Source organism: Cannabis sativa, chromosome 3 (genome assembly GCF_029168945.1).
Source record: "Cannabis sativa cultivar Pink pepper isolate KNU-18-1 chromosome 3, ASM2916894v1, whole genome shotgun sequence".
NCBI lineage: Eukaryota > Viridiplantae > Streptophyta > Magnoliopsida > Rosales > Cannabaceae > Cannabis > Cannabis sativa.
This window is the reverse complement of record NC_083603.1, coordinates 58,326,202-58,346,185: the sequence shown is the minus strand read 5'-3', so window position 1 is coordinate 58,346,185 and position 19,984 is coordinate 58,326,202. Positions and strand designations below refer to the sequence as shown.

Genomic DNA, 19,984 nt, shown 5'->3' with positions numbered 1-19,984 from the left:
GAGAATTTATTATTTATGCCACATGGCATTCAATTCGATTTTTCCATCAACTATTCCGAAAAATAAGTATAACAGACTTAAATATTGTTATCTAGTTAATTTTTTTTGTTATTTAAATTGTATATTATCCATTATATTATATATATATATATATATATATATTATTTTGAAATCATAAGATTTTATTATTTCTATTATTAATGTAACTTTTTAGTTAACTTCTAAAAAATGAATTGTCATTTTAATTATCATTAACCCAAAAAGGAAGAGAAAGAAAAGAGATGAAAGTATGAAATTGTAACAGCAAATTTCATAGAAAAAAATAATATAGCAGTACAAAAAGATAAATCAAGTTGTGAAAACTAATTAAAAAAAATTCTTAATACAAAAATATGCTAAGGAGGTGATATTATTTTGCATATTGTATTTCTTTGCTTTTTTTTTTTTCTTCTATTGCTTTGTAGCTGTCTTTTTGTTGTTTTATAGTTGTTTTCATGTTGTTGTTAAGGTGTTCTATAATTTTTTTTTTTTAAGTTTTACTGAAACATAATCTTTTTGTAATTTTGAAACTTTAATACAACATTTTTAAAAACTTAGTACAGTAAAAATATAAAATGAAAAATATGAAAGTAAAAATAACAAAAAAGATTGGTATTCTTGTAAGAACCAAAAAAAAAAAAAAAACAAAATACACCATGCTCTGATTTTTTTTTTGAATAAACTTAGCAACTTTATTAACTCGCAATCGTTAATAACAATAGAACGCACTTCGTTTGAACAATTCTCCAATTGAAGCACACGACCTGGAGAGAAACAAGAATATTGGCTAAAACATGAGCCGGCTTGTTTGCAGATCGTTTGACAAAACACAACTCAACATTATTTAAAGATAAGAGAAGAGTACGAACATCATGAACTAATAGACCAAAAGAGGATGACAAAGTAATTTGGTTAGCAATTTCTAAAATCAATTGTCCTCACAAATGACGGTCAATCCAGCTTAAAGCTTCTTTTATGCCAACAAAATCATCTATTTCAGGTTGCACCTACCATTTCGGCATAAAAATCCCTACTATTTTTTCCGCTGCCTCCATTCACTGATGTTGAGGTTTGACCTCTTGAAGTTGGAGTTACTGTCAGTTTTGACAGTTAGAAACTTTCTCTAACTAACTTAACTGTTTTGACAGTTAAGGTTAGTTAGTTGCTAACCGTATATATACATTAAAGGCCTCTTATCTTTAGTTGAGGTTTTAGACAGAAAATCAGAGGGTTGAGAGAGATTGAGAGAGTGAAATTGAGAGCTGTAATTGACCTCTCTTGTGTTTGAGAGAGAGTCACTCGATTGACACTTTGTAAGGAGCAAGACTCCATTTGTTTCAAGGGTTTTAATCCCTAGTTTTGTACCTTTGTTCAGATTAATAAAACTCATCACCACAGCCATGATTAAGACTGCTTTCTCCCGTGGATTAAGCTCATGATCACCTTGATTATGTAGCCCAACCACGTAAGTTCTATGTGTTCTTTTACTGCTTTCTTTAAGTTGTTTACTGGTTTATTTTCTGGTTTTAAGTTGCTGGTTTATGGTTGATTGTGTTCTTGATCATTGTGTGTTTATTTTGGTGTTGTGTTGGTTCTTGTTGGGAGTTCAAGCCTCCATAAATTGGTATCAGAGCCGTGGTTAATCTCGACTGTTCAAGAATCAAGTCTGTTCTTTAAAGAACTCACCAAGACGATCAAGAATGTCCAACTCAAAGTTTGAAATTGACAAGTTCAATGGTACCAATGATTTTGGTCTATGGAGAATCAAGATGAAAGCATTGTTGGTTCATCAAGGTATTTCAGAAGCCTTGAATCTAGAAGCTCTAGCAGCTATTGATGATAAGAAGAAGAAGTTCGAAATAGAAACCAAAGCACACAGTGCTATTTTGCTCAGTTTGGGTGATGAAGTTTTAAGAGAAGTCTCAAGTGAGGAGAAATCACTGGGATTATGGGACAAACTTTCTGAATTTTACATGAAGAAATCTCTAGACAACAAATTGTACCTCAAGAAGAAACTCTACACCTTGAGAATGGATGAATCCAAAGAATTAAGAAGGCATCTTGATGACTATAAGAAGATCATCTTGGATTTATGCAACATTGGGGTGAAGATCGATGATGAAGATCAAGCAATTATTTTGCTAAGTTCCTTGCCTAAAACCTATGAACATTTTGTTGACACTATTCTGTATGGGAAAGACTCTCTCACCATGACAGAAGTCAAGGCTGCTCTAAGTTCTAAAGAAATTCAAAGAAAGGATGACAACAAGATTGAATCGAGTGGTGAAGGTTTATTTACTAGAGGCAGAAGCACAAAAAGAGAACATAAAGGGAACAAGAATCATCATGGAAATGGAGGACACAAAGCAAGATCTGGTTCAAGAAATGCAGTAGGGAAACAATGCTATTATTGCAAGAAGGAAGGGCACTTTAGGGATGATTGTCTTGCTCTCAAAGCCAAACTAAAGAGAGAGCAAAACAAGAAGAACAAGTCAAAAGGAAAAGCTGATCTAGCTGCAGATGGATATGAATCTGCTGATGTTCTTGTTGCAGCAAGCATGAAGTCAGGTGAAGAATGGATACTAGACTCGGGCTGCTCATTCCACATGACTCCAAACAGTAAGCTCTTCAACACAATGTCTAAGGAACAAGGTGGAAGTGTCCTATTAGGCAAAAACAAATCATGCAAGGTTGAAGGAATAGGCTCGGTTCAGATGAAAATGCATGATGGAGAAATCAAAATTTTGCAACAGGTAAGGTATGTACCTGATCTGAAAAGAAACTTGCTTTCAATTGGTGCTTTTGATAAAAATGGCTATACTGTTAAGATAGATGATGGTACATTGAAAGTTACTAGAGGATCACTTGTTATTGCAAAAGAAAAACTCAAAAATGGCATTTACTATCTTGATGGGCATTCAGTTACTGGTTCTGCAGCATCAGTAATAAACAAATCCCTTGAAAACAGTATCAAAATGTGGCATCTTAGGCTGGGACATGTGAGTGAAAGAGGATTGATGGAACTTGACAAACAAGGGGTATTCAAAGGTGGTCTAAAAGAAAAGTTAGAGTTTTGTGAATCTTGTGTATTAGGGAAAAGTTGCAAAATAAAATTCCCTAAGGGAATGCATACAACAGAGAAGTTAAGCTACATACATTCTGATCTCTGGGGTCCTTCTAAGATTCAAACACCAGGAGGAGTAAATTATTTCCTTAGTATCATTGATGATTACTCTAGGAAAGTCTGGGTGTTCTTGCTGAAAAATAAGAATCTAGCCTTTGAAACCTTCGTAAATTGGAGAACAATGATAGAGAAAAAAACAGGGTGTTGCATTAAGGTTTTAAGGACTGATAATGGCCTTGAATTTTGCTCAGATGAGTTCAAGGGCTATTGTACAAGAGAAGGAATTAGAAGACACAACACAGTTGTCAAAAATCCACAACAAAATGGATTGGCTGAAAGGATGAATAGAACTCTTCTTGAAAGAGTGAGATGTATGTTGAATAGTGCTGGTTTGGAAAGGAAGTTTTGGGAGAAGCACTAAAGACAACCTGTTATTTAATTAACAGGTGTCCCTCAACAGCCATCAACTTCAAAACTCTACAAGAAATGTGGACTGGTCAAATTCCTAAGTATGAGCATCTAAAAGTATTTGGATGCACAGCCTATGCACACATTAGACAAGACAAGCTTCAACCTAGAGCCATTAAGTGTCTATTTCTAGGTTACCTTGATGGGATCAAGGGATACAAGTTATGGTGTCTTGAAATTGGTTTTAAGAAGTGTATCATAAGTAGGGATGTTGTGTTTAGAGAGGATGAGATGGCCATGAAAGTAACTACAAGTCAAACTGAAACTGCTCCTGCTACAGAAACTGATCAAAGCAGTTTACAACTTGAGGTGGAGCCAAGTAATATCTCTGATCAGACACAAGACAACCAGATTGAAGAGAGACAAGATAGATCATATGATGACCAAGAGGATCTCAGCAACTATAAGTTGGCCAGAGACAGAGAGAGAAGAGAAATAAAGCCACCTGATAGACTTGGATATGCTGAGTTTATTGCATTTGCACTTACTGTTGCTAATGAAATTGACAGTTCAGTTCCTTCAAACTTCTATGAAGCTGTAAATGGTAAGAATGGGAAGGCCTGGTTACAAGAAATTCAAGAAGAAATGACTTCACTCAGAAAAAATAGAACTTGGATTGTGGTTAAGAAACCTGCTGGAAAGAGAGTTGTTGGTTGCAAATGGATTTTCAGAGAAAAGGAAGGTGACTCAAATGATGGTACAAAGAAATTTAAGGCAAGATTGGTAGCTAAGGGTTTCACTCAACAAGAGGGTGTCGATTTCAATGAAATCTTCTCACCAGTTGTCAAGCAAGCTTCAATAAGAATGATACTGTCAAAGGCTGCTAAATTTGATCTTGAGGTGGATCAAATGGATGTGAGAACAGCCTTTCTACATGGACATCTAGAAGAAGAGATTTATATGAAATTACCTGAAGGATTTGAAAGCAAAGACAAAGACCAAGTCTGTCTCTTGAAGAAATCTCTATATGGTCTTAAGCAAGCTCCTAGACAATGGAACTTGAAATTTGATGAATACATGAGCAAGATTGGCTACTGTAAGAGCAAATATGATCCTTGTGTATATTTTGCTAATAAAATATGTCTGCTATTATATGTTGATGACATATTGGTTGTTGGGAAAGAGAGGTCTGAAATTGACAAGTTAGAGCATCTGTTGTGTGAAGAATTCGAGATGAAGGATCTGGGGACAACAAAGAGGATATTGGGTATTGACATAAGAAGAGAAAGACCTCACAAGATCATGCTATCTTAAAGCAACTACCTCAAGAAGGTTCTTGATAAGTTTGGAATGTTCAACTCCAAAGCTGTATCAACACCATTAGCACAACACTTCAAGCTATCTGCTACTCAAGCTCCTACAACTGATGCTGAAAGAAAGCACATGAGCAATATACCCTATGCCAGTTGTGTAGGAAGCCTAATGTACTCAATGGTGTGTACAAGACCTGACATTGCTCATGCAATGAGTGTTACAAGCAGATATTTGGCAAATCCTGGTATGAAACATTGGTCTGCACTCAAGTGGACAATAAGATACATTAAAGGTACTCTGAACACTGGATTGGTATTTGATAGCAGAAATCAAATACATGGTGATGTAACTGGCTATGTAGATTCTGATTATGCAGGGAACATAGATACTAGAAGGTCCTTAACAGGCTATGTGTTCACTGTCTATGGAGGGTGTGTTAGCTGGAAATCGAATTTGTAAAAAGTGGTTGCTTTGTCATCCACTGAAGCTGCATATATGGCTACTACAGAAGCCATAAGGAAGCAATTTGGCTCAAGGTAATGTCATCTGATATGGAAATATACTCTGAAGATATCACTGTTTTGTGTGACAATCAAAGTGCTTTGCATCTCATGAAAAATCCCATGTTTCATGAGAGGTCAAAGCACATTGATATAAAACTACATTTCATTCGAGATATAATCAGTTCTAAGCAAGTTCAAGTCAAGAAAATTGGTACAAATGACAACCCAGCAGACATCTTCACAAAGAGCACTACTGGTGACAAGTTTAGACATTGTCTAAACTTACTCTGAATCAACTAAAGCCATGTCTCCTATTGGAGACAACCTATATTGGAATTAGAAAGCAGTCTTCCTATTGGATTTTTTTTAGAGGTATTCAAGTGATCAAACCAGGTGGAATTGTTGAGGTTTGACCTCTTGAAGTTGGAGTTATCGTCAATTTTGACAGTTAGCAACTTTCTCTAACTAACTTAACTGTTTTGACAGTTAAGGTTAGTTAGTTGCTAACCGTATATATACATTAAAGGCCTCTTATCTTTAGTTGAGGTTTTAGACAAAAAATCAGAGGGTTGAGAGAGATTGAGAGAGTGAAATTGAGAGCTGTAATTGACCTCTCTTGTGTTTGAGAGAGAGTCACTCGATTGACACTTTGTAAGGAGCAAGACTCCATTTGTTCAAGGGTTTTAATCCCTGGTTTTGTACCTCTGTTCAGATTAATAAAACTCATCACCACAGCCATGATTAAGGCTACTTTCTCCCGTGGATTAAGCTCATGATCACCTTGATTATGTAGCCCAACCACGTAAGTTCTATGTGTTCTTTTACTGCTTTCTTTAAGTTGTTCACTGGTTTTAAGTTGCTGGTTTATGGTTGATTGTGTTCTTGATCATTGTGTGTTTATTTTGGTGTTGTGTTGGTTCTTGTTGGGAGTTCAAGCCTCCACAGCTGATAACTACTCGATGCCATGGAGACCCGAACGAACTCAGACCAAGAACCAGTAACTAACGCCAGAAACCAATAAGCCAAAACCAAAGAGAGAAACTGTAGAACCATGTCAAAAGACAAGACGAATAAGAGAAACTAAAAAACCATGTCAAAAGACAAGACTAATGGAAAAACTTAATTAGTTTCAATACATAAAACTAAAAATTCTAATCCCATAAAACATTAATTGGAAATAACCTAAAAACAGCAAATAAATAAAATAAGCAATAGAAACAAAAACTAAAAAGAGTAATCTTTCCTTTAAACAAATGATCTAAAACCAACTAATAAATTCATCCACCACGTTGAAGAACACGACAACAACCCTAGCACCGCCGTCGTTGACGACTGTGAGAAAGAAGATCCGTCTCTGCTGTCAACTACGATTGGGAAGGAAGGCACGTCTCTGCCGTCAGCTACGATTGGGAATGAGGAACTTAATTACACCATCTCTGCCATGGTCGTCTGCGAAGGGGAAGAACCGTGCACCGCCGTCGTCTGCGAAGAGCGAGGACCGTGCACCGCCGCCGCCGTCATCTGCGAAGAGGCGGCTGTGGTGAAACGATGGAAACCCTAGAACCCTAACATGATGGCTTTTCCTTTTTTATTTACGTACGTGTATAACCATGCTCCGATTTAATTAAAAAGAAAAAGGTAACGAAAGCTACTACAAGGAGAAAAATCTTAGAAAGCCATGATAAAAAAATAATAGAAAAAAGGATTAGCGATCCATTTAGTGAATGGCATCCGCTGCAATTATTTCGAGAAATTCCTCAAAATTTATCTTGCCGTCTTGATTTTTATCAAAAGTTGTGATCATGGCTTGACATTCGGCTTCAGAAGGTTCCATAATTCCCAATTCAAATAGAACCTTCTTCACTTCCTTTGCATCAATAAACCCATCTCTGTTCTCATCAAACACACCAAATGCTTCTCTCAGTTCTTCCCACTTCACTTCCTCACCACCATCATCTCCTTCTTCTGTTTCCCCACCATCACTACTCTCTAGCAGTTCTAATTCCTCCATCATGATCCTTTTCACATCTCCTAAATACATTTTGGTGTCTTCACTTTTTGCATCACCAAAACGAACAAGTTTATTATTATTTGGATGAGTTTTTGCTGCTACTTCTTGACCATCATCATCATCATCATCATCATCATCATACATAGTCGTCTTATTAAGTAGCATAGCTTTTGTTGCTACCATTTGATCCAATATGGATAATTGCTTCTCATAATATTCCATGTTATTAGAACAAATGAAACAGCGAATTAGATTTAGAATATACCTTAGAATTGAAACAAAGTCTCCGACCATTATGACAAAGCTCATCATCATTAATCTAGTAAATAGGATATTATAATCTTTGAGATATTTGGCCATGAATACTTTCATCACCATAGCGATGATTAGTTACTTGGTATATAAGAGTATAGTAGCAAGTGTGTTATATAATGCATGCACGTTAAATACATTAATTATTAGTGGTATATATAATATATACATAATGCATTGACAAATGGACCAAGTCCTTTTGTAAAAGAAGTGGAAAGTACATAGTGAAAATAACAACATTTCTTGTTACTCTACTTTATTTTCTAGAGTGGACTTGGTTCAGGGGGTCATGCAAAATTATAATAATATATTTTGAGCTAATAAGTCTTTCCAAATAATAATATTATTAAGATAATGATAATATATAAATAAATCAGGTACCCTCCCACTACATTAATAATAATAGTTTCTCATTAATTGAAGTTCATTATCATTATTATTTATTTATGTTACTGAATTGGTAAAAATCATAGAAACTTCGTGGATATGACATGGAAAAATTATTAGGAGTTGTGCGTAAGTGGCACAAGGTTTGGTCAATGTTTATTTACTTTATCACCGAGTTCCTTGGAAATCTCATTGATGTGATTTTCGTCAGAAATTGAAGGCCCAACATAAAAAAGGATTTTCATAATTCCTTCACCATTGTAATAGAAAGCACAATACTACTGCTCATGCTCTTGTTAAATTGGTTTTATCCTTAGATAACCTCTATACTTGGGGCTCGTTTGGAACGCCGTATTAGGTCGTATTGTATTGTATTGTATTATATTAAATTGGATTATATATCATATTTTTATAATACTATGTTAAACTTTAATTTATACTAAAATATTATATATTTAGGTGTCCATAAAAGTTAATACCACATATAGTTTTACATAAAAATATTGCATAAAATACAATTTAATATAATACAATACAATACAATACGACCTAATACGGCATTCCAAACGAGCCCTTGGTGTCCCGATTTACCTATGGTATTTAGTTTTGTTTGTATTGTCTCTTGACTTTTTAGACTTTGCGCCTTAATGGAAATCTTCCTCAGTTTCAAAAAAAAAAAAAAAAAAATTATAAATTTATGCCATAATTTTGTATGTAAAAAAAAAAAAAAAAGTTTTCACAATTTAATACCTTTCAAGTTTATTTATTAGTAAAATTAGTTTTTAGATCAAATCATTTTATCATCACCTTTATTTAAATTAAGTTGTTTTAAATAATAAAAAAAAACAATTAACGTTATTTTTTTATAATCACTTCCAGTAGTGTAACACACCAAGATTTTTTGTTTAGGTTTTTTTTTTTTTTTTTTTTTTTTTTGTTATTGTAAATTTATATTTTTATTTTGTCAAATTTGTTTTCTTTTAGATTTTTTTTTTTTTTTTCAGTTTTCTATATTAGATAGCAATAATAAAACAAACATTAGTTCTTTAAAAAATTGACATTAATTATTCTGAGTTAACAAAGTAAAAAATACTCTTACATTAATTATTCTAAAAAAATAAAAGTAGTAGGAAAATTGTTTAATAGACACCCATAAAAGAGACTCATTAATAGTTCCACTATCGTGTAGTATAATTGGTCCACATAAGAAAATTTTAGAAAGTTATTGTAGATTGTAGTGTATTGAATTAAAATTGGATTTGAATTAGTCAAAGTTGGATATACTGATAGACACTTTATTATTATTATTTAGTTGATTTGGCCAATATCGAAGCATTCATATATACCCTTAATTATTATTTCATTAGTCCATCTGGCTAAACATAAAGTATTAAAAAGAATAATTATAAATGATTATTAAAATGGAAAATTAGTTCAGGGAAAAGAAAACGAGAAGTCATTCTCTTCAATTCCGCCCAGACCGTCTTCTCCGGTGAAGGTTAGTGCATTTTTTTTTTTGTAATTTCATTTTGATTCATTCTTATTTCAATTTATTCAAAGTTTACTACATTTATATAACTTATAGATTATAGAAATATCGACCATGAATACCATCGCATAATATCATTACAGAACACATTAATCTCTTAAAAAATATTTCAAGAAAACAAAAAGAAATTTTAAAATCCAGATTTGAAGAACCTGAAAAAAAGGAACAAAAACTAAAAGATAAGAAACATAAAACCCACATTTCTGAGCCGAAAGATTGAGTTTCCTGCGGAGAGTACTCGTCCTCCTCTTCTTCTTCTTCCTCGTCATTGCTCTCTTCTACGTCAATTTTCTTCGAGTCAGAAATCAACGCGGCTGAGCTACATATCCAACTCAGTGGCGACTTGGAAAGCAGCAACCGAAACGACGTCGTATCGGTGGAAGTACTCAAATTCAGAGCAGCTCGTCATGATGACGATCAACTGGGGATGAGCGACTTATGTGTTGTTATCTGATATTTTGTGTCGCTTTCCTAAAAACTTTAATAAATGTTTCTATATTTTATTCTTAAAGTTTCTCTTTTTTTTTACTTTCAATTTTTTGTTTTCTCTTAAAAATCTTAATCAATTATAAAAACAATTATAATTAAACTCCTACGGTTATATCTAATTTTGGTATATTTTCAATTGCTTTCTTTCTTTTTTTTTTTTTTTCAATGAGAAATTTTAGTATATTTTGGTGTAGTACTTCAACAGTGATTTACATGCATATTGTTTTATTTGTGTGTACATTATACTATTTTGAACTTTATTTTTAATACTGACAATAATTGAGAATATGTTGAACATAACAACTAACTTTATTGACATAAGCTTTAGGAACCAACTAACATAACATCTACTAGACTAATGTAAAAATTCAACATATTGAAGTAAAGTGTGAGACAAAGAAATACTTTTGCTCCACAATGATGTTTACACAAATTTATATATTACATATTAAGCCATATAACACTTTGAATTTTTTATTTTTATTTTGGAGACATTTCTATTAGAACTTGGAATTTAATAAAGTTATGATCAAGAGAAAAAAACAATCTATATTCCAATAAGAAATTATTTAACTAAATAATGGACATTTTTATGTTAATTCTTCTTTAGTTGTGTTGACTAATAATTTTTTTGGTTGTCGTGTTGTTTTTAAAATTTATTGTTTGGTGTCACAGTTGTGTGTAGGTCGAGATGGATAATAAGAAATTGTTAGATTTGATAAAAAAAAATTTCTGAGCAGAGTCGCAAAGTTGAAGAGTTACGTCAGAAGGTGTCACTTATAAGGTCAAACATGTGTTGTGTCTATGATCTTATCGTTTTCATGAAGATTGTTGCAAGTCTGATGATGTTGTGACAGTCAGTAATCCCGTGATCCGTAAGGGGAAACACCGGGTAAGCTGTGCAATCTCACACCGCCTGGGGAAGGTCAAGTGGGATGATTCTGAGACTGTGTAGGTATGGGACTACACAGTTAAAGAGGGCTTAAATGGATTGATTGGTACTACCTATGTCAACAAGGTGCATCTTGTTTTTCGGTAGCCCATCACGAAAGAACTCCACAGTTAAGCGTGCTTGACCTGGGAGCAATTTCAGGATGGGTGACCTCCTGGGAAGTTTTCCCAGGAAGCGTGCGAGTGAGGACAAAGCACGCTGGAAACACTCGTGTTGGTCTGTAGGGTCAGTCATCGATCCATGAAGCAGCCAGAGTGACGTACTCGTGTATAAGAGCCATTCATTCCGTGGGTGTAAGGGCCCAATGGAGGCTTGAAGCGGGGACGTTACAGATGTGTTATTGAAAACATCAGTTGCATTATTTGAAGATTCGGTGAACTTGAAATTATGTAGTCATATGGACCCTTCTACGAAAAATGGTGAATTTTTGAAATTTGTAGAAGATATTGTAGGATTTAGCAGTAGTGATCTTGATGTTTCGATTATACCTAATGTGAAAGATGAAAAAATAATTGTAAATAAAGTAGATGAAAATAGTTTGAATGTTAGTTATGGTAAAAAGTATTGCATTGGTGATGACAATGTTCAGTTTGAAGACAGTGGGAAGAATAAAGAAGTGTCATTTAAAAAGGAATCATCAATGTTGGATGAATGGAATTGTTTCGAGACGAATGATGGAGACTATATGGAAGGGGGGTTGTTCAAATCTAAGGTGTTAGTAACAACAAAAGATAAGGAGTCAATATCAAATGAAACGAGATTTGCGCGAGGATATGGATGTTCTGATCCATATGTTAAGGAAGAGAAAGAGTTAGTAGCTATTCATGGTGGTTCTGGATTTGATTTAAACTTATATGATATTCCTCAGTTTGAGTTGTCTGCATTGGTAAGTGGGTAATTATTTTTATTTTATTCTTTTTCTTGTATAAATATACATTTTAGTAGTGTGTGTAAATGTGTTAAAATTTATATATATAGATATTAGGATGGCAAAGTAAAATTGGCTTGTGAGAGAAGCGATGAGCACCGTAAGTTTTCAGAAATTTCTGCGTTGTATCCAATAGTTTGTTCGACACTCTGTTTTATTAGAGAGTCCTCATTTTCTTCTTGCGAAGAAGTTGTGACTAAATATATATTTGACAGCTCACTAAGTTGTAGGTAAGTAATTACTATTATCTCTTATTAAGAATTATGTTTGTAACTTAATTTGTCAACAATAATTGTGTTACTTTAATTATTTTTGTGTTTTCCTTTTGTAGGAAAATTTTATATTTGAGTGAAAGAGTCGTGGGCCGGAGAGAAGACTTTCTATCACTGAATGTTAATACATTGATCGGGACAAGGGTTCGTTGAATAAATATTGGCTCAAAGTATTGCTTTAATTTTTTATTTTATTCTTACCTATTGTTTGATAAATAATTTTGTAGGTGGTGAACATGGTAGTAGATTTACAGTGTGACTATGAGGCTAAGCTAAGAGGGCATTCCATGAAATTTCGGTTTATAGCAACGAGTATTTCTATTAGTTGTTAGTGTTAATTTTTTTTCGTCAATTATAGATAGTAAATGGTTTTAGATTGAGATTATATAAATCTTTGAATATTATGTCAGAGACCCTATGTTGAAGAAGATGTAATTAAAGATCCTACTAATCTGCGAAGATGGGTTGGGGATATATCAGTTTGTGAGAAGGTACTCTTTGGATTTTACTTTTTTTTTCTTGTTATATTTTTCATACCATTTAAGTGAATCAATCTAACATTTAATATTTATTTGTATTGTGTAGATATTTATGCCTCTTATAGCAATGCGTCATTGGTTATTAGCTATTGTTAGTATTGTTGATGAAAGTGTATATGTTTATGATGACCTCCGTGTGGTGACTCCTGCGTTAGGATTGGAAATTATCAGTGATTTGTGAGTATTGAATTGGAGAAGTTATAATTCAGCTTATTTGTTTCATTAACATTTTTTTTTTTACTTAACCTGTTTTGCAGCTTGTGATATTGGATTTAGCGTTTCCTAATGCTTTTAGCATACATCTTGGTAGGAGTTTCAAGTTTGAGAAGTTTATTATTATGCAAAAGCCGTTTCATAAGAAGCAATGTAGATTATGATTGTGGTATATATGTGATACAACTTATGAGAGTTGCTTACACAAATGGTCAAATATGTGTAGACGTATGTTTCTGAAGTATTTCTATTTATTTATTTATTTATTTATTTTGTTTGTTTTTAAAGCCAACATTATTACTTATTTTTAATTGATGAAAATATGTTCTAATTATAGGGGCACTAGACAATGGAAAGAGTTGTTGTTTCTTTGGCTATTATATTGTCGTCTTTGAATAAAATGCGACTAGCTTTAAAGTAAATGTTGTGTGGGTGTATGTTCTGTGGAGAGATATGTGCATTCAATTGCGGTCCATATGAGAGTTTTTTCAATTTGTTTTGATAATTTAAGGTTTTAGTAGAAAAATATAACTATTGATGTCATGTAGGCAGTGAGGATTGTTTTTGTGTTGATAGAAGTTTCTTTTCTATTCGTTAATAGTTGTAGCCTTATTTTTTTTGTTTGTTTTTTCCTTCTTCTTCTTGTCCATACATTAGCGTTGCAAACAAAGTAATACCTTCAACAAGGCAAAAAAAAAAAAAAAATTGTTTAGCATACCACAACAAGTCCATACGAAAGAGAATATAAGGTTGAACTTCTAAAGAAGATTCTAAGGCTAAAGAACAATATAACTACCAAATTCACAAGAAAAAGAAAAGAATCATATTATTGTAACCATTATGGTTACAATTTTTTTACCTGTAATAGCAGGTTACTAATAAATAAAAATTTCTTTTTTTACTATCAATTAATTATAATTAACTATTTTCTTAAGATAATTACTTGAATATTTAACAACACCTCTTTTATCAATTAATATTTATAAATAATTTGTTTTTTTTATAAATCTCTTCTATAATTATTTTAAGGGCTTTTTTCATAAATGTACAACGAAAACAATATAATTACAAAAAATGTGCCAAAAAAAAATATATTTTTAAAACTTATACATTTTGCAAACTTATTACATGAAACCATACATTTTAATCATTAAATAATATAAATAATTAATGATTAAAATAATTACCATAAATAGATTAATATAATTAATGTTTGTAATATTATTTTGTAATATCTTATCCTTATGTTTATTATATTAATGTTTTAAAAATTATTAATAATAAAATATATGAGAAAATGGTAATAAGTTTTTTTTTTCGCGCATATTTTGTAATTAATTAGAATAATGTATATAAAATTGTAAAATGTCCTTATTTTAAGAGTTAAGTCATTTAATTATAATATTTACAATGAAATTTTATTTATTTTTTTATATATAAAAATTAGACTTATTTTTACACAAATTAGAATTCTCTTCTTGTATAATAAATTTTTAAATAATTGATTATTTTTAAATGATATTAAATTATTTTTTTACAACTAGAAGAACTAAGTATAATGCCTCAAGTTGAAGGCTAAGTTGTATATGTTCAAATACCATTGCACTAGAGTAATAATTCTACCTACAATACTACACTATTTTGTTGCTTAGTCTTAAAACACTTTTAAACTTTTGGTCAATATTATGGGTAATACTACACCATCGGTTTTCTTCTCCATAACCCATAAGCTATACAAATGACCTCACCCAAACCTGTACTACTCTCTCTCTCCGTCTCTCGAGACACTTGTAAATGAAGGAGTTGCATATCGAAAAGGGTTGCTCTTCCTCCCTACCAATTAAATATCCCTAATAATCTCATTCTAGTTTTAATCCATTTTGTGATTGATAGGCATAAGGGATTACCAGCGAAAGGTCTTCAAGTGAAAGGGTCATTTAATTATGTACAAAACAAGGAGGAGTTTTTCTATTAGAGTTTGAGGTTGCTTCGTTTTGTAGGAGAGCTGGACTTTGTTTTCTGACTTTGGTTTGGTTTTTTGAGTAAATGACTACTTATTGAAGAAAAAAAAAAGGATGGAGGAGTTTAGCCATTTTTTTTTTTTGGGAAAATACATTGAACATATTTCACTTTTTACTTTTTAAATATTTAAATAAAAAAATTAAATAATTAAGTGTAATAATTTAAAATTAAAGTTATATGTATAGTAAAATTATATGTTTATATATAATTACAAAAAATTAATTAATAATTATAAATAATTTAATTTTAAAATATAATAAATGTTCGTTAAAGTTTTATAAGGAAATAAATTATTAGGTAACTATTAGGTTATAACTTAATTATTATTTATTTTTCTTTAATTTCTAAATTAATCACAACCATTCAATAGTAAAAAAATTGAGTTTTTGCAAATGCCAATAATTATTATAGAATAATAGTAATAATTAAACTTTAACAGTCTGCAGCAACAGAATATAATTATGTCGCCGTAGAACATAATTTTGCAGAAACAAAGCAGAACTAGAAATAAAATACCAGAAATTAAAATCAATTGACACAAGGAAATTATACGTGGTATCAGTGTTCTTTCGAACACTCCTAGTCTACAAGTGTTGGAAATTATTTTACCAGGATCTTAGATCTACTCACAAGTATGTTGATTAACACCCTAAATATGAACTTCTAAAACGATTATGAAATAAAGTCTCTGTTTGAGGAGTACAACTTGAATAACACGGCGAAGGAAAGCCGTTTCGACAGCTTTTGGAATGCCGTACCATTGACGTTCTCCTCGGTGTTATTTCACCAGCTTATGCTCCACAAAATGAAGGTAGATGCCCAGGAGGAGTTGAGGATGCGGTTTTACGTTGGTCGGAAGGAGGTCAGATTCAGAGTGTTGGAGTTTGCACTCATTACAGGCCTGGACTTCTCCTCGGGGCCAACAGAAGAGGAGAAGGCTGCGCAGCTTGCTCGCTCAGGGTCAGACCGATTGATCAACAAATATTTCAACCGGTCTGATAGTGTGAAGACAGAAGCACTCCAAGATAGGTTCACCAACTGTCAGAACCCGGAAGACTTGTACAAGCTCAACTTGTGCTTGTTTGTGGAGTCAGTGCTTCTGGGCCGCGAGGCAAACACGCTGATTACGCCTCACATACTTAGATATGTCGAAGACCTCGAGTTCTTCTTCCGGATTCCTTGGGGGAAGCACTCATTTGTCAGACTCATGCACTCGCTTCAAAAAGACATGTTGAAACAGAAGGCCAACTACGAAAAGAAGCTGAGTTCGGATGTTCAGCACGAGTGCAAATACACAGCATATGGCTTCGCACTTGCAGTACAATAATGGGCGTACGAGGCCATTTTGGAGGTTGGGAAGAGGTATGGCACGAATCACGTGATTCGGTTTCCCAGGATGCTTAGTTGGACGAGCAAGGGTGATATTGGGAAGAAAGACGTCAGCGCATTATTTTCTAGACGGGTATGAATTTCACTTATGTTCAGAATAATTATTTAACATAAATGCTTGTAATAAATGCTAAATGGTTCTATTTTGATATTTTTTGAACCATAAACAGAATCTTGAAGTGGTGAAGGGGCTACTTCCACGGACAGAGGAGGAGGCATTTCTGAGGACCATATCTTACGATGGTGTGGAGAACCTGGTTGATGATGGTGTGGATGACACAGAGGCTGAGGCAGGTAGTCAGGTACCAGAGACTCAGGTACCAGACACTCAGGAAACAGACACTCAGGTACCAATTTTTGGAACTTTTTTTTTATGTCTTGATTTTTTATTGTTTTTGTTTTGTGATATTTGTTACATTGTGGAATTATCGTATGCTTACGGTATTTTTTTAGTATATATTTTTTCAGGCCACTGGTTCAGAACCTCAGCCCAATCCTCAGCCCAGTGCACCATCTTCATCAGGCGTTCGTGGTGCTGAGTACACTGATTTAGTGGCGAGGTTGGATAGGGTCGAGGCTGACACTCAGGGTCTGTATGCTGCTCATGTCGAGCTGAAGAAGGCATACGAGACCAGCCATGTAGAGCTGAAGGGTGGTCAGAACGTAATTATGGAGCAGCTCAGAGACATATTGGCCATGTTGAATCGTCCGCCAACGGCAGCTTCAGCACCGGAGGCCCCAGCAGATCCATCTACCCCACCACCAGCTGCATCACCCCCAGTAGAAGAGGAGGAGGTCTTCCCCGACGGGTACGATCCTTATGAGGGAGCTCCAGCGACTCCCATCGATACAGGTGTTATCCATGTACATGACACCGAGTCACAGGGTGAGATTCTATCGATAGAGGCACAACCTGCAGTGGTTAAGAGTCGGAAGAGGAAGAGAAATCCTCCTGTATGGTTCGGTGACTACACGGAGATGAAGAGGAGACATAGGCCATCTTCGACTTTTGATCCCCTGGAGCCACCGGATGGGAAATTGTTAGTTACTTTCCGAAAGTGGTGTGTTGGACTCATTCCGAACCACCGACTTCGGGATTTGAGAAGTGGTGATTACGGTCCATCATTCTTTTGGATAATGCTCACACCAAAGGAATGGCTTACAGATGACGTAAGTAAAGTATTTTATATTATTACTTCACTTTACAACTTTATGTGCAATTAATATATTTTTTTGTCTAATTGACATTTCCCTTTATATGCAGCATATAGATGCAGCAATGCATATGCTGAGGAGGCGACGCACCGACTATCCACTGACATTTCCTCAGAAGGGTGTCATTCTCTCCACATTCGTGACCACCATGATCAGCAGTGCATGGACGAACCACAAGGGTCCGAGGAGAAACTTTGTGTGGGAGGATTATATCCTGGACTACTGCAGAGGGGTTCATAAGGTATTGTTTTAGTAAGATTTTAAATGTTGAACTATGATTATAACTTCAATTGTTAATTGTTTGGGAGGATTATTAGGGTTTGTTAATTGTTTCGTTGTTCTCCGTAATTACAGTCCCAAGTCTTTGAGAGATGGAGGGGTAACGAGTATATTTATTTCATTCTGCATCTTCCCGAGGCAAGGCACTGGGTCACAGTTGAAGTTGACATAGAGCTGTGGAAAATTAATGTCTACGACTGTGATTCCAGCGTCTGTCATTGGACCGCCATGGAACCCATCCCGAAGACTTGGGAAGAACTGCTGCCCTCGCTAATCCTTGCAACTGGGGAATTTCCACGTAACAACCAGATCATGGTGTTAACTAACAGGGACATCACGGTGCTTCCAAAAATGCATTCGACTCGAGCCACTCACGACTTAGTTCAGAAGGCAACAACCAGGTACATAGCGATAAAAAAGTACTATAGTATTAAAATATGTTTTACGTTAGACTGACTTTACATTTTATTTTGCATTTAGTAGTGATTGTGGCGTCTATTGCATTGAGTATGTGGAGCATCTCATGATGCAACGTGGATTGACCGATGTGACGCCAGGCCGGATAGCTATGTTTCGTCAACGGTGGTGTGTTGATTTATTTTACCAAAATGTCGGCTGATTATATGTGTAATTATTGGGACATTGTATATTTTGTGTAATTAACATTACAGTTATGTATATATAGACTTTCTCTTCGTTCAAATTTTGATAATTATTCGTGGTTTCAAATATAAAATATTGATATTATTCAACAAAAATAACTATTAAACCTAAAAATAATTAAAATATTTAAAAAATATTCAACCTCGACATTATTTTAAAGCAGTTTCGAACCTGAAATAGCGATAATTATTCATAGTTACACCAGTTTCGAACCTAAAATATTCAAATGCGGGCTTTGCATGTTGCTCTGTTGTGGCGTGAGCGCCACGGCCACGGATTTCGTGGTACGAGAACCTTTTTATCACTCGGACGGAAACGGTTCTCCCGTCTTCTTCCAGCATTGCTTTTTCTTGGAGGACCTACAGGCTTCTTTTCCACAGGTACCCCAACTTTCATATTCTTGATGTGTTCTGGGAGAACCCAATCATCCTCGTCACCAGCAAGATTGATGGTATCATCGTAAATCTTCCTCCACGTTTCTTTTGAATAATAAGGTGAGCAAAGCGTGTACACACTTGTGTTCGTTTTCAATGCCGCGACACATGCATGAAGGCAAGGGAGTTTCAATAACGTGAACACGCTGCAGGTGCATGTTCTTTCAACTAGATTCACATCACCACCTCTTTCACCGTTAGGTCCCCTACCAACGTTATACAAATTGGCTTCATTTCGTTGGACGCGCCTGTACCTTGCATTTTCATGAATTTTTGCCAAGTTTTTTTCAAAGAGCGTGGCCAAAGGGGTGGTACATTTGTCAGCATTTTCGAGGTGATCAGCGAACCACGATTGGAGTGTGAACCTGATAAATTCAACCAAAGTAGTTATTGGATATTTCCTGAACTCTTCTATGACACTATTGAAGCTTTCAGCAGCGTTGCTCGTCATGATGTTGTATCTATCGCCCAAACAATAAGGGTGAGCCCACTTCTCAAACCCTATACTCTACACATATGCAGCAATGGCCGGATTCATCTTTCTAAGCTTCTCGAACTCTCTATCACATTCAATCTTCAACCATGCGTAAGCAACATTATATATTTGGTTGTGAAAAGCATCAGTCTTGAATTTGGCGTTCACGTTCATAACAATGTGGTGATAGCATGCACAGTGGACTGCTTCGGGAAAAACGAGTTCAACAGCATGATCAATGCTTTGATGCCTATCTGACACAAACACTAAGTTCTCAACCACGTCAATTGCTACCCTCAACTTCTGTAAGAAATATGTCCAGGAGTCGTTACTCTCACTGTTAACGATACCATAAGCAACCGGCAACAATTGGTTGTTCGCATCGTATGCCACAACAACTAACATTATACCGCCGTACTTCGTCTTCAAGAAGGTGCCATCGATACTCAAAACAGGATGACAAAAAG

The 19,984-nt window shown here is 34.4% G+C and overlaps 2 protein-coding genes across 2 annotated transcripts; one reads left to right on the top strand and one right to left on the bottom strand.

Annotated features, from left to right (window-relative positions):
* Positions 1-6,357: 6,357 nt before the first annotated feature.
* On the bottom strand, positions 6,358-7,835 carry LOC115711289 (probable calcium-binding protein CML45). The gene has a single exon (XM_030639626.2). The coding sequence runs from the start codon at positions 7,775-7,777 to the stop codon at positions 7,106-7,108; it is 672 nt and encodes a 223-aa protein (XP_030495486.2). The 5' UTR covers positions 7,778-7,835; the 3' UTR covers positions 6,358-7,105.
* Positions 7,836-16,407: 8,572 nt separating this feature from the next.
* LOC133035487 (uncharacterized) lies at positions 16,408-18,657 on the top strand. The gene is made up of 2 exons (XM_061111326.1): positions 16,408-17,621; positions 17,716-18,657. Exons 1-2 carry the CDS (start codon positions 17,121-17,123, stop codon positions 17,917-17,919), a joined length of 705 nt encoding a protein of 234 aa, XP_060967309.1. The 5' UTR covers positions 16,408-17,120; the 3' UTR covers positions 17,920-18,657.
* The last annotated feature ends 1,327 nt before the right edge of the window (positions 18,658-19,984 follow it).